Consider the following 14,579-nt stretch of genomic DNA (forward strand, 5'->3'; position numbering starts at 1 on the left):
TATATATATATATATATATATATATATATATATATATATATAATGCAGGAGAGTGGGGTTTAGAGAGATATTGGGCGGGGAGGTGGTAATTGTTTTACCTCCGAGGCCGAGATTGAAGATGAGAACAGCACGCCAAATAAATTTGGCACCTCGCCAACTAGTCGGTAACTCTGTTGTCTGCGTATGAAGAGGAGGAGGAGGAGGATCCATTTTTCTATGCTTATTATTTCCCTTCCAATTGGTCCTTTCCTACTAACAGTCCCTTTTACTCAACAAGTCAAGACATTCCTTCTCTCTTAGCAATTTGAAGTTATTTCTATGCCTTCTACATAATAATAACTTTAATAACAATATACCACTCATTTTCCTATGGGTTTAAAATTAAAGTTATACACTAATAATTTTTTCTATTACTAGTCAGTATGTACGTGTATTATATGAATTCAAAGTTCCGATTATATAATTTTTGTATGGGTCAAAATCTGACCAGACAAGAATACGCGTAAAGAGGAACGGCAAAAAGTCACTTGGGTCGAAGCCGTATCCATACAACGCTATAACGACACGCACATCGGCCACGGTTGAGGTCGTGTATTCAGAATGCTTGAACGACGAGTCGTATGTTACGATATTTCAGAGGGTCGACCAGTAACACAGTCAAATGACTTGGGTAGTATGGTTAATGACTGTTGGTTAAAGGAGAATACCTAGTATATAAACTAAGTGAGAAGAAGAAAAAATGGGGGCTGAAACAAATCCACACACAGACATGTTTTCTGAGAAGAAGAGGGATCTTCATCTCTCTCTCTCTCCTCACGAAGGAGAAAGAAGCAAGGAAGTTCAGATCCTCAATATATATCGTTAGTCTCATCATATCAAATATGTGGGGTTCAACCTTGTTAAAGATCGGTGACCCTTTTTATCTATGTATTCTTCACTATTGTTTAATGTTATGAAAATCACCATCTTCTTCTTATATAATGGGATTCATCAATGTTATAGTTAAGTCTTATGTTTGCTTACTCTTTATCTTCTATCTTAGATCTAGGGTAAATTATCTTTGGCTAGGATTTACCTTAAATCTTTCTATTTAATTAGTTTACAAAAAGATTTAATACTTTTTAGTCAAACAATTTGGCACCATTAGTGGGGTCTTTCTAGCCGAAATATTAGTTTCCTCTAGATCTAAAGTCAGCTAGAGTTGCACTTTCCGGTTGTCGTAGCCTCGCCCTCTCATTTACAAATGCCAACTTAAGAAATTCGTAGGCAAGCTTTTAAAATAATCGAACCAACCAGGGTCAGATCTTTGCATGAAATCAATGTTGTCTGATATCTATATAAAATCCACGTCTTGCTGAAGCGATGGTTTAGCACGTCGTGAGTATGAGCTGTCAAAGTGGAATTATGGCCACTATGCACTGAGCACGTCCGCAATCCTATCTGCTATATTAACGTTTAGATACCGATCTATACTTCATGCATATTGCCCCCCCCCCCCAGGAAAGGACGATAGCCTATTGTATGATTCTTTGAAATAACAAGCTTTTCCTACCCGTATGTATGGAATGTAACTTATGTTTCCTTTATTTTTGTGCACCCCAGACGGGATCGGATCGGGACTCGAGCTCGAGATCCCAACGGACGAAGTAAGTTGCCAGTCCATAAGAATTCCAAACTCGACTAACGACGAAGCTAAGCACGGGGCTACCAAATCTGAAACAGTCATTCGAGTACGGGACTAAATGAGTCGTTCTACAGCGCCCCTCTCACCTCGCCAACCAATCAGGTCAAGGTAACATACGATTTCGTTTGGTTTTAACTTGTTATTTTTCCTTTTTCTGGATTGGGATAGGAACATGAGCACTCTCCCAGGTGCGCGAACAAGGAAAAACGCCACCAAAATAATACGCCAGGAAAACGTTCCGCACCATATCGTCCCGCAGGCAACGGCCGAGCAGAACCATCCACACCGTACCATACTGCGAATAACAGACAAACAGCTCAGAATAAGTTGGCATTATTAAGAAACAACCTCCATAACCTGGGACTAGGAGGTGAGCCCGTGGAAGATACAGTCTCCCAACACATACAGAACATGAGCACAAAAAGCCTGCACATATGCTCGCCATGGCAATCCTATGCCGGTTCAGCCGAGTAAATATTACGAATCACGTCCGAACTTCGTTGAATTGATCAAGTCCCAGGGTGCCCAGAAGCACAAGCAACTAAATTCATCGCCCGTCCCGTCAATAAAGGGACTAGATAGACTGGGACTCACCCCCGACGCATACATAAACTATGCAGCAACGCATAATACTCTCCAATGAAAGCAAAATTAAATAAACAGGGACTCACCCCGACGCACGCATAAACGATGCAACAACGAGTAATATTCTCCAATAAAAGCAATGCAACGGGCAAGTCTCACCACTCCACCGGGCCCCCGGCCATCGCCAAATGAAAGTAAAACTCGACCTCGTTCGAGTCAACAAGCCAAAGTTCGATCTCGCTCGAACTCACCACGGGTCACAATTCGACCGCGTTCGAATTCATACCCATGCGGCCCCCGGCCATCCCCAAGCGAAAGTAAAATTCGACCTCGTTCGAATTAGCAAATCAACGTTCGTCCTCACTCGAACTCATCACGGGTCACAATTCGACCTCGTTCGAATTCACACCCATGCGGCCCCCGGCCATCGCCAAGCGAAAGTAAAATTCGACCTCGTTCAAATTAACAAATCAACGTTCGACTTCGCTCGAACTCATCACGGGTCACAATCCGACCTCGTTCAAACTCACACCCATGCGGTCCCCGGCCATCGCCAAGCGAAAATAAAGTTCGACCTCGCTCGAATTCACAAGTCAAAACTGACTCCGCCCAAGTTGGCGAGACAAAATTCGACCTCGCTCGAATTTACAAGTCAAAACTGACCTCGCCCAAGTTGGCGAGATAAAATTCGACCTCGCTCGAATTAACAAATCCGAAGTAACTCCGCCTAAGTTGGCGAGATGAAATTCGACCTCAATCGAATTAACAAGTCAAAAGTGACTCCCCTCAAAACTGGTATGACAAAATTTGACCTCAATCGAATTAACAAATCCAAATTGACTTTGCTCAAATTTGCAAGACGAAATTCGACCCTGCTCGGGTTAACAAAGTCAAGTTCAAACTAGCAGGTCGAATTTGATCCCGCTCAGGTCAACTACCAGAAGTCAGGGACTTATTGCGAGAAAATCCAAGAAATTCGAAAGGGAAAAGAGAAGGGAAAGCCAAAAACATACAAACGAAGACAAGCCGACTATTTCATTCGAAGAAAAGGTAAGCATCTTACAAAGGGCCAAAAAGAGGGGCCCACCTAGCAACGACAAAAAAAAAAGCTAAGTACAGAAAGCTATAAAAATTTCACTCGGCTTCATCTCCACCACCGTCCTCTCCGGCATTGTCATCATCGGAAGGAAGCCCATCTTCGATCTCAGCACCCCCACCGGCCTCCAGTGTTGTGGGGTCATAACCGCAGGCAAGACGAGTCATGCATGCCTTAACCCGAGCATCTTTAAAAACGGCCTCAGGAAGGTTTCCCCCCCCCCCCCCCCCGTCCACAAACCCTTATATATATCTCATTGGGCCTCAGAATGGACCCATAGCTCGTACAAATGGCGGGGGGACAGCAACAGGGGCAGATTCTTGAGGACAGGCCTGATCCAACAGCTGTGCCTTCTCGGCCTCGATAGTCGTAACTCGGTCTCCCAGGCTCGAAGCATCCCAATCAAGTTCACCGATCTGCTCCTCGAGTCGTGCCTCCGTCAGTGTGGTCATCGCCCTCTCAGCTTCTCGCTCAGACCTGAGGACGCGTATAGTGTCTTCCAGCGCCGCCGCCCTCGCCAAAGCCGCCACTCGAGCTCCTTCGGCTCTCTCCAACTCGGCCACCTTCTTTTCTAGCTCAACCACCTTCTCCGTCCACTCTGCACTTAGATTGGCGACTCTAGTGGCATTCTGCTCAAGCTCGGCCCGCAAAGACAACACTTTTGCCTGAAGATCCTCGCACTCCGCTGCAACCCCTTTTCCCACCTCGAGTTCCTCGTCTTTGGCACTAATCAGCTCCTCGAGCTCGCTGCATCTGCGGATAGACCACATCAGATTTTCGTCCCTTTTCTCCAATTCCTCCTTGAGGGATTGAGTACTGGTGCCCGCCCTAAGCTACTCGTGCATCTCATGGCACCTATTTCGATACCGGTGGTACTTCGTGGCCATTTTTAGAAAGACATCGGCCCGCGTCTCATCCCGGCGAGCACTCTCGATCTCCAGCATGTAAGTCTTAAGAAAAAAAAGGAAGAATCAATGAAAGTAAACAGCACAAAACAAAGAAAATAGCGAAAGGAAACTCACCCTCAAGGCCATCCCAGCCACACCGCGCGACAAACCGGAATCACTGATATCCCTAAGAGATCTGCTTTCGGTGGCGGAGCATAGAAAGTCAAATTGGGGCACCAAATCCAACGTGTCCTCCAACAGGTTAAAATCCGACGGGATTTCGAGCACACGGGAAGGGCCTTCCGCCCTCACATCGACCCTGGTAAAGCCTTCCTCGAACATCCTCATATCATCAGGATCTATATCAGAATCGGATTCATAATCATCTACCGCTACACCCTTCAACCTCTCATTAGCCGAAGATGGGGTACGGGCCTGCCGAGACGACGATAGGCCGCTCGGAACGATCACGGCAGCCTCAGAACTCTGTCCCCCTGCCACACCAGCCTCTTACATGCCCGTAACGGGCATCGCCACCACACCCAGGCTGGCATCATCGCCGGCTTCAGGCAGCGCCAAAATGGGGTCGCCCCTCGAGGGCGTTTCGACCAAAGACGCCCCCTCCGACACTATCCTCCGCCTCTTTGACGGGGCCCCTTCGCCACTGCCACGAGAAGGTTCGGTTGCGGATGCGGTCTGTCGAGCAACCAAACTTTGGACGCCCTCGTCCACAATTGCCCTTAGTACGGACCGGGTAGAGGAAGCCGGTTGACGGAAAGCAAGGATAGGAGCCCTTACCCTTCTTGCTCCTCTCCGACCTGCCAATGAGAAATTCGACCAAATAAAGATATAAGATAAAGAAAAAGACGGAGCAAAGAATAAAGCAACTAAGGTCGAAATAAGCTGACCTACTAGTGGAAGGTTTGCGCCCAAACCTCTCGTGAAAAGGCGCCCACTCGCGGATCCCCATCGTGTGGGGCAGAATCGCGATCACCCATTCTCGAATATTGGCAATTTGCGGAGGAGGTACTCTCTCGGCTGCAAAGACAAAAAAAACACTCGACGGGGTCACGAAAAGAAAGACGACCAACAGCCATTTTAGAAAAAATGATAGTGAAAAGAAAGGAAAACCTACAGGCAAAATTCCACGCCTCAGGAAACCCTGCAGGGTTCGATACCACGTGCTATGTTCGGACGTAGAAGAAGTTCTCCCAAAAGTGGCGATTGGCCTTGTCATCCATCTTCACCACCAAACCCTTGGTTCCTCGGTGACGAAGGTGAATCATCGTGCCCCTAAGAAAATGGGGGCGAAGAGGTGAAACATGTGTTGTAGAGAAATTCCCCGATCGGCCAGCTGCGCATACTTGATAAGCATGAGGAAGAGCTTGTATACGTACGGAGAGAGTTGAGCCGGACACACCTCGTAGAAGTGGCAGAAGTCCACCACCAAGGAGGGAAGGGGAAGCGTGTATCCAATGACAAATGGGTACGCGTAGAACGCGCAGTAGCCCAGGCGATGTATATGCACTACGTCACGCCCCGCCGGAACTAATTCAATATGATCAGGGATTCCCAATTTGGCTTTGAACGTCGTGAGCACCGCCGCATCCATCATAGAGAGAACAGGTTCCGGCATAACCCCGACAGGGCTATTGAAGTCAGTTCTCGCCTTCTCTGGGTGGGGAACCACCTCATCTACCACCGGAAAACTCTCGTCCTCCGCTAGACCCACTCCCTCTTCGAGTAGGGATGTATCGTCTTCCGGCACCAGAGCACCAACGGCTCTATCAGGGTTGGAGGATGCACTAGCCATCTCTTCTTTGATTGAGAAAATCAGGAAAGGTAAGGGAAAAAGGTAGCGGCCACGGGAACTTTTAACAGAAAAAGAAATGTGAGAAACTGGAGAAGAAAAAGAGTTGCAAAAGTCTCTCTTGAGCGATTTGGAAGCATAACATTCGAATATAAGATTTTCCCCATTTATAGAGATATAAACACCCTGAGCGGGAAAACCAAACATCGTCATTTTGAAAACAAAAAGGGCACGAGAAACGACGCACTGCATAGGAAACGAGCGCCATAATGACGCATGAGAAGCTTTAATGACATTCTGAACTGACGTGACGGTCCGATGCAGCTCTCGAAACGTCACGTCGCCACCTCGCCATGAGGTACTCGCCTCTCGCATAAAGTACTCAGATTTATCACAACTTTCGAATCGACAGAGTCCGCCCATTGAGCTCGCCAAAAGACGACCCCAGTAGGCGGAGGGACTAACTATATGGGTCAAAATCTGACCTGACAAGAATCTGCGTAAAGAGGAACGACAAGAAGTCACTTGGGTCGAAGCCATATCCATACAATGCTATAACGACACTCACCTCTGCCACGACCTAGGTCGTGTATTGAGAATGCTTGAACGACGAATTGGATATTACGACATTTCAGAGGGTCGACCAGTAACACAGTCAAATGACTTGGGGTACTATGGTTAATAAACGTTGGGTAAAGGAGAATACCTAGTATATAAATTAAGTGAGAAGAAGAAAAAGGGGGGCTAAAACAAATCCACACACAGACATGTTTTCTGAGAAGAAGAGGGATCTTCATCTCTCTCTCTCTCCTCACGAAGGAGAAAGAAGCAAGGAAGCTCAGATCCTCGATATATATCGTTAGTCTCATCATATCAAATATGTGGGGTTCAACCTTGTTAAAGATCGGTGATCCTTTTTATCTATGTATTCTTCACTATTGTTTAATGTTATGAAAATCACCATCTTCTTCTTATATAATGGGATTCAATCAATATTATAGTTAAGTCTTATGTTTTCTTACTCTTTATCTTCTATCTTAGATCTAGGGTAAATTATCTTTGGCTAGGATTTACCTTAAATCTTCCTATTTAATTAGTTTACAAAAAGGTTTAATACTTTTTTAGTCAAACAATTTTACGGTTGGATAAATGTTTATTACTGATTAAAATGTATATTTACTAGTACTGTATTACTAACTTCTAATAACTTAAATAGTTATTTTTTTATACATACTTTAACACATAAACTGGCAAGTATTTGCAGCTCCCCTTTTCAGCATCTAATCTCTTCTCAATTTTCCATTTTTAATCGAAAGTATTTGTATTACTTGTTTAAGGAAATCCAATAGATACATATAGTTTGCTACATGTACGGGATTTTAATATAGTTTGATTATTCATTACGTACTACATATACAAAACCTCACCATTTATAGAGCCTCTATCTCTATGCCCTATGAATGATAGATGGTATAGGGTATAGGTTCCCCCAACAAATATTAATCCGCGCATGCTTTTAATCTTCTCTTATTATTAGTTGGGGGAATTAACATAAATACAACTCACACACATATATTGCAATTAAGTGGTCCACATTTAACTTTACAACGTTATAGTCCAAAAATAATAGGCTAATATTCAATATTCAACTCGAAATAGATTCTCGAAATAACTATTTAATTTTTAAAAAATATACTTAAGCTTTTAATCTAACATTCGAATTAGTAATTGTGACTCAAATATTAGTTCAACAAACCAAATCCATTTGGGTGGTGAAAATTAGATTTTTAAGATAATCCACCATTGTTGAACAAGCTTAAATAAGTGTGTTTAAATTTCAAATCTGGCTTTATGAGAAATTTAGAGTGGATGTTGTTTTGACTTGTTAGAAATAGTATAAGGAGGTTGTATACAAAATTTTGAAGTCATTTAATGAAGATTTGGACTGGTCCACCATTGTTGAACAAACTTAAATAAATGATTTTAAATTTCGAATCTGATCTTGTGAGAAATAGTGCAAGGAGATTGTATATAAAATATGGAGTCATTTAATGGAGATTTGGATTGTTTTTGAACAAGAATTGCAACTGAAAATCGTGAAAGAAGTTTGTCTACCGATGCTTGTATAGAGGTGTATAAAAGTGTAAAATAGTATATTATACACCCATATACACTATTATACACTATTATACAAGAACTGACTTCGTCTTCTTCCTTGATCATCTTCTAAAATTTAACTCAAATCTACTGCAAATCACTTCACATTTAAGTTATGAACTCCTCTTGATATTTTCAATCAATTTGGAGCAGCACCCAATCAAAAAATTAACAAAGTCTAAAAACTCAGATCTAAAATTTAACTAAAACATTAAAAAAACTAAATTGTGAAGAGTCTCTAAAGCCATTAGGCTCTAGAACAAAAATATTCTTAGTTTTTGCAGTAAGTTTTTCTTGTCGTAACATCGAACTAAATGGGTAACTTGACCAACTACATTTAACTCCATAACTTTTAGAAATAGTGGTCGTAAAAAAACAGATTTTGAAGTAGGAGTTATCGGCTGATGCTTTTGCTAGTGCTTTCAAAATATGTACAATATGAGCTAGGTCAAGTATTAGTAGTAGGATTGGCACTATTCTTATGGTTTTGTATCCTGGTTCTCTATCATTATTCGTTGTATTTTCTTACACTGTCTTATTACATCGTTGTTGTTATTGTTTCTATATGGCTCCATTTTTAACGTTCTTGAGCCGAGGGTCTTTCGGAAACAGCCTCTCTACCTTCATAGGTAGGGTTAGGTCTGCATACACACTACCCTCCCCAGACCTCACTTGTGGAATTCCACTAGGTTGTTGTTGTTGTTGTTGACATGCTTGTATACGGTCGAAATCAGGTATGCCCGATTCCGCAGGCTCGAGGGGTCGCTTCGAGAATAAGTTCGAAATTGACCGGGCTCGAGCCCGATGGCAGAGTACAAGGCTCGAAGATCGAAGCGCTCGATGAACACCGAGGCCAAGTATGACCAACCTCGAGATAATACCGTTATGGTTTTATAACAGAAAGAGCGAGATTCCCGCAGTGGCCCTAAGATCACGGCGTAAATTCCGGAATAAATTTGTACTAGGCGGTTAGACAGCTGTATAATAAGATTCCTTACTACAATTAGAAGTGTACCTTATTTAGGATTCCCCTACTATATAAAGGGGATCCCAATCATTTGTAACACATCAATCATTAACAAGAGAATATACATACATCACTTTCTTGCTTACTGCTCATCCGAATCTCATTGTTATTATTCTATTGTTCTTATTCACCTACCTCGAGGTTGCCATAGCTCGAGGTCGAGACTTGCTTACTTACTGGTTTGACTTGCCTTACTCTTTAATTTATACACTTGATTCCTTGTTTATCAGTTAGTATTGGATTAAATCACATATCTTTAAAACCACAATACAAGTTTAATTGTTACTCGAATTTTAGGGTAAACAGTTTGGCGCCCCGCCATGGGGCAAAGGATAATAGTGATTGTTTCAGTACTGATTCTGATAACACACGTTATTTTCACACTTGTTTCTTGTCAAGAATTTTTGTTCTCAGGTTGAATCATGTCAAACTCACAAAATGCACCCGTACATGGCGATGATGGTCTTGGACTTCACGGGGAAAATGATAATGTAGTTGCTCTAGGAGCCGGTGTGCCACCGATTAACCCTGGGAAGTGCCGATTGCAGAACCAGTCGATGTTAGTTCGCACATTGCTTTGAATACGGACTTAGGCGTGAATCCCGGAGGAAGTGTACGCAGGGAAGTCCGATCTGGGGGCCAAGGAATACAGGGTGCAGGAGACGGGGGAGTTAGTCTCCAGGTAATATTCGAGGTGCTACAAGCTCAGTAGGTTGCTATCGCTCAGCTTCACAACATAAAACTCTGAGTTTGGTCGAACCAGAAATCACTCGCGTACTGAGCCGGTGCCAGAAAGGTCGAACGGTAGCGGACTGATCCTTCAATTATGAAGATGCTCGAGGATCTCACCAAAAGAATCGAGTCGGGAGAGAAAAAATCGAAGATAATGACAAGAAAGTGGAAACATACAACTCCCATGTTGATCAAATACCGGGGGCACCCCCGATCTTAAAAGGTTTGGATGCAAAAAAGTTCGTGCAAAAGCCATTTCCTCAGAGTGCGGCCCCGAAGCCCATTCCTAAGAAATTATGTATGCCGGATATACCTAAGTACAATGGGACGAGCGATCCTAATGAACACATTACTTCTTACACATGCGGGATTAAAGGAAATGACTTGATTGATAATGAGATTGAGTCGGTTTTGTTGAAAAAATTTGGGAAAACTTTGTCAAAGGGAGCAATGATTTGGTATCACAACTTGCCACCGAATTCCATTGAATCTTTTGCTATGTTAGCAGACGCCTTCGTGAAGGTGCACGCCGGGGCCAAATAGTCGCAACAAGGAAATCGGACGTTTTTAAGATAAGACAAAGAGGTGATGAAATGCTAAGGGAGTTCGTATCCTGATCTCAAATGGAGCGAATGGAATTGCCACCGGTCATAGATGATTGGGCCGTTCAAGCTTTCACCTAGGGGTTGAACGAGCAGAGTTCGATAGCGTCACGACAGTTGAAGCAAAATTTGATCGAGTATCCAACTGTAACTTGGGCAGATGTGCATAATCGTTATCAATCGAAGATCAGGGTCGAGGACGACCAGCTAGGAGCCCCCTCGGGTTCAGTTCATCCAAACAGATTGGCAGTTAAAGCCCCGAGGGATACCGATAGGGAACCAAGGTCGAACAGAGAACGGTATCAGCCATATGTCACAGATCGAAGAAACAATGGTCCGGGGCGCAACCCTCCTCGGAACGATCGAAGAAATGATCGAGGGCAAAATTCTAGGGGACTTATGAGTAAGAATGGTTTTGACAAACATACCGATCCTGTGGAAGCACCTCGGTTATCGAAGTATAATTTCAGTGTCAATGTATCAGGGATTGTATCGGCTATCGGAAGGATTAAAGACACCAGGTGGCCCAGACCTATACAAACCGACCCTTCTCAAAAAACCCAAACTTGATGTGTAAATATCATGGCACGCATGGCCATAGGACCGAAGACTGCAGACAACTAAGGGAAGAGGTAGCTCGATTGTTCAACGAGGGACATCTTCGAGAGTTCCTCAGTGATCGAGCTAAGAATCACTTCAGAGCAAGAGACGCGAACAGAAAGAATTGAGCAGGAAGAACCGCAGCATGTAATTCATATGATTGTTGGCGGGGTCGATGTTCCACAAGGGCCTATATTCAAATGTACCAAAGTGTCAATCACTAGAGAAAAGCGGACTCGGAGTTGTGTGCCCGAAGGCGTCCTATCGTTCGATGACGAAGAAGCAGAGGGCATTTCTCAACCGCAAAACGACGCCCTGGTAATTTCTATTTTGCTAAATAAAATTCAAGTTAAACGTGTTCTAGTGGATCCAGGTAGTTCAGCAAACATAATCAGATCGAGGGTCGTAGAGCAGCTCGGACTGCAGGACCAAATTGTGCCTGCATCTCGAGTCCTAAACGGCTTTAACATAGCAAGTGAAACAACGAAGGGGGAGATAATCCTACCAGTAAACATGGCCGGGACCATCCCAGTTACAAAATTCCATGTCATCGAAGGCGACATGAGATATAATGCACTACTCGGGAGGCCATGGATCTACAATATGAGGGCAGTACCGTCGACCATTCATCAAATGATGAAATTCCTGGCAATGGATGGTGTGAAAACAGTTTGAGGGAAACAACACGCTGCAAAGGAAATGTTTGCATTCGATGAGGTGACGTCGATATCACCACCATCAACCTCAAAAAAATCGAGCACCAAAGATAAGCAGATGGCCAAATAGCAATCACCATCCCCAGCTTCGACCGAATCGGAGAAACAGGTAATCGAAGAAGAATAAGAGGATTTCCTTACTCCTCGAAATTTTTTTGTTCCCGAAGAATCAAATGCAACCAAGTCAACGGTCGAAGAGCTGGAACAGATGATACTGATCGAGCATTTACCCGAATGAAAGGTATACCTGGATACGGGGTTAACCCCCGAACTCAGGAAAAAAACACATTAAATTTTTTATCGATAACATGGATTGTTTTGCTTGGTCCCATTTACACATGACACCCTCAATACTCGAGACCCGAATGAAGGGAAACTAGGTCCAAATTTGGAAGGACCATATCGAGTCATCAGAGTCATCGAAAAAGGATCTTACAAACTTGGCACGATGGAAGGCGAACAATTGCCAAACAATTGGAATATATCACTACTCAAACGATATTATTGCTGAGGTATGACCTTCTCCCTTTTTCCATTTGTATTTGAGACTAACTTATTGCAGGTGTTCGAAGACGTTGATAGAACCCTTCTACACGAAGACCTTAGGTTTTAAAGCACGCGTTGCACTCTTTTTCCCTTAGATCGGGTTTTATCCCAAATAGGTTTTTCCGACGAGGTTTTTAACGAGGAAACAACTATGTGCTACCTAAGGAGAATTCAATAGTATCCAAGGCTTCTTTTCAATCAGCCTCGAATACTGGGGGCATCACCCTCGGAGGTTATGTTTTCGAGAAAATAATTCATGCCAAAGAGGGTCTTGTGAGCACGTGATTTTTGCCCTAAGCAAATTAATTCCAAAAGTTTCAAATAATTGATTTCTTTACAATTTTTGTGAATTTTTGTTTGAATTTTTGTGTTAATTGGTTGCATTTTTCATATGAAAATACAGAAAAATATGCACATGCATTTAGGGATTTTAATTCCACAATTTTTAGTATTAATTAGGTATTAATTAGATTTAGAATAAAGTTTAAAGAAAAATTGCAAAAAAAAAAAATAGTCTTGTTGCATTCTTAATTGTTAATTGTTGCGTTTTATTTCTAAATAGAGTTTTTAAGTAATTTTAGGAAGTTTAAATAGTTTAATTGAGTCTTTGTTTTGTTTTAGCATTTTTATAAAATTAAGAAAAATGAATAAATACAAAGTACAAAAAAATATATACAAAAAATGAAATACAAAAGAAAGGCAAAAAAAAAGGGGGGGGGGGCTGCCAAAATTGGGCCCAAATGGCTGAGCCCAAACAAAATAGGCACTGACCTAATTTGATCGAGTATCCAACTGTAACTTGGGCAGATGTGCATAATCGTTATCAATCGAAGATCAGGGTCGAGGACGACCAGCTAGGAGCCCCCTCGGGTTCAGTTCATCCAAACAGATTGGCAGTTAAAGCCCCGAGGGATACCGATAGGGAACCAAGGTCGAACAGAGAACGGTATCAGCCATATGTCACAGATCGAAGAAACAATGGTCCGGGGCGCAACCCTCCTCGGAACGATCGAAGAAATGATCGAGGGCAAAATTCTAGGGGACTTATGAGTAAGAATGGTTTTGACAAACATACCGATCCTGTGGAAGCACCTCGGTTATCGAAGTATAATTTCAGTGTCAATGTATCAGGGATTGTATCGGCTATCGGAAGGATTAAAGACACCAGGTGGCCCAGACCTATACAAACCGACCCTTCTCAAAAAACCCAAACTTGATGTGTAAATATCATGGCACGCATGGCCATAGGACCGAAGACTGCAGACAACTAAGGGAAGAGGTAGCTCGATTGTTCAACGAGGGACATCTTCGAGAGTTCCTCAGTGATCGAGCTAAGAATCACTTCAGAGCAAGAGACGCGAACAGAAAGAATTGAGCAGGAAGAACCGCAGCATGTAATTCATATGATTGTTGGCGGGGTCGATGTTCCACAAGGGCCTATATTCAAATGTACCAAAGTGTCAATCACTAGAGAAAAGCGGACTCGGAGTTGTGTGCCCGAAGGCGTCCTATCGTTCGATGACGAAGAAGCAGAGGGCATTTCTCAACCGCAAAACGACGCCCTGGTAATTTCTATTTTGCTAAATAAAATTCAAGTTAAACGTGTTCTAGTGGATCCAGGTAGTTCAGCAAACATAATCAGATCGAGGGTCGTAGAGCAGCTCGGACTGCAGGACCAAATTGTGCCTGCATCTCGAGTCCTAAACGGCTTTAACATAGCAAGTGAAACAACGAAGGGGGAGATAATCCTACCAGTAAACATGGCCGGGACCATCCCAGTTACAAAATTCCATGTCATCGAAGGCGACATGAGATATAATGCACTACTCGGGAGGCCATGGATCTACAATATGAGGGCAGTACCGTCGACCATTCATCAAATGATGAAATTCCTGGCAATGGATGGTGTGAAAACAGTTTGAGGGAAACAACACGCTGCAAAGGAAATGTTTGCATTCGATGAGGTGACGTCGATATCACCACCATCAACCTCAAAAAAATCGAGCACCAAAGATAAGCAGATGGCCAAATAGCAATCACCATCCCCAGCTTCGACCGAATCGGAGAAACAGGTAATCGAAGAAGAATAAGAGGATTTCCTTACTCCTCGAAATTTTTTTGTTCCCGAAGAATCAAA

The 14,579-nt window shown here is 43.1% G+C and overlaps 1 protein-coding gene across 2 annotated transcripts in view; it reads right to left on the minus strand.

Annotated features, from left to right (window-relative positions):
• The window catches only part of LOC109228491, a 3,988-nt gene extending 3,683 nt beyond the window's left edge, over positions 1 to 305 (minus strand). For both annotated transcript variants that reach the window (XR_002068387.1, XM_019393597.1), the window contains exon 1: positions 99 to 305. Coding sequence is in view for 1 of the 2 variants with exons in the window: in XM_019393597.1 (XP_019249142.1) it covers positions 99 to 210 (112 nt within the window). In the remaining variant the exon portion in view is untranslated. The remainder of the gene's footprint in view (positions 1 to 98) is intronic.

This window comes from Nicotiana attenuata, chromosome 7 (assembly GCF_001879085.1).
Source record: "Nicotiana attenuata strain UT chromosome 7, NIATTr2, whole genome shotgun sequence".
Classification (NCBI taxonomy): Eukaryota; Viridiplantae; Streptophyta; class Magnoliopsida; order Solanales; family Solanaceae; genus Nicotiana; species Nicotiana attenuata.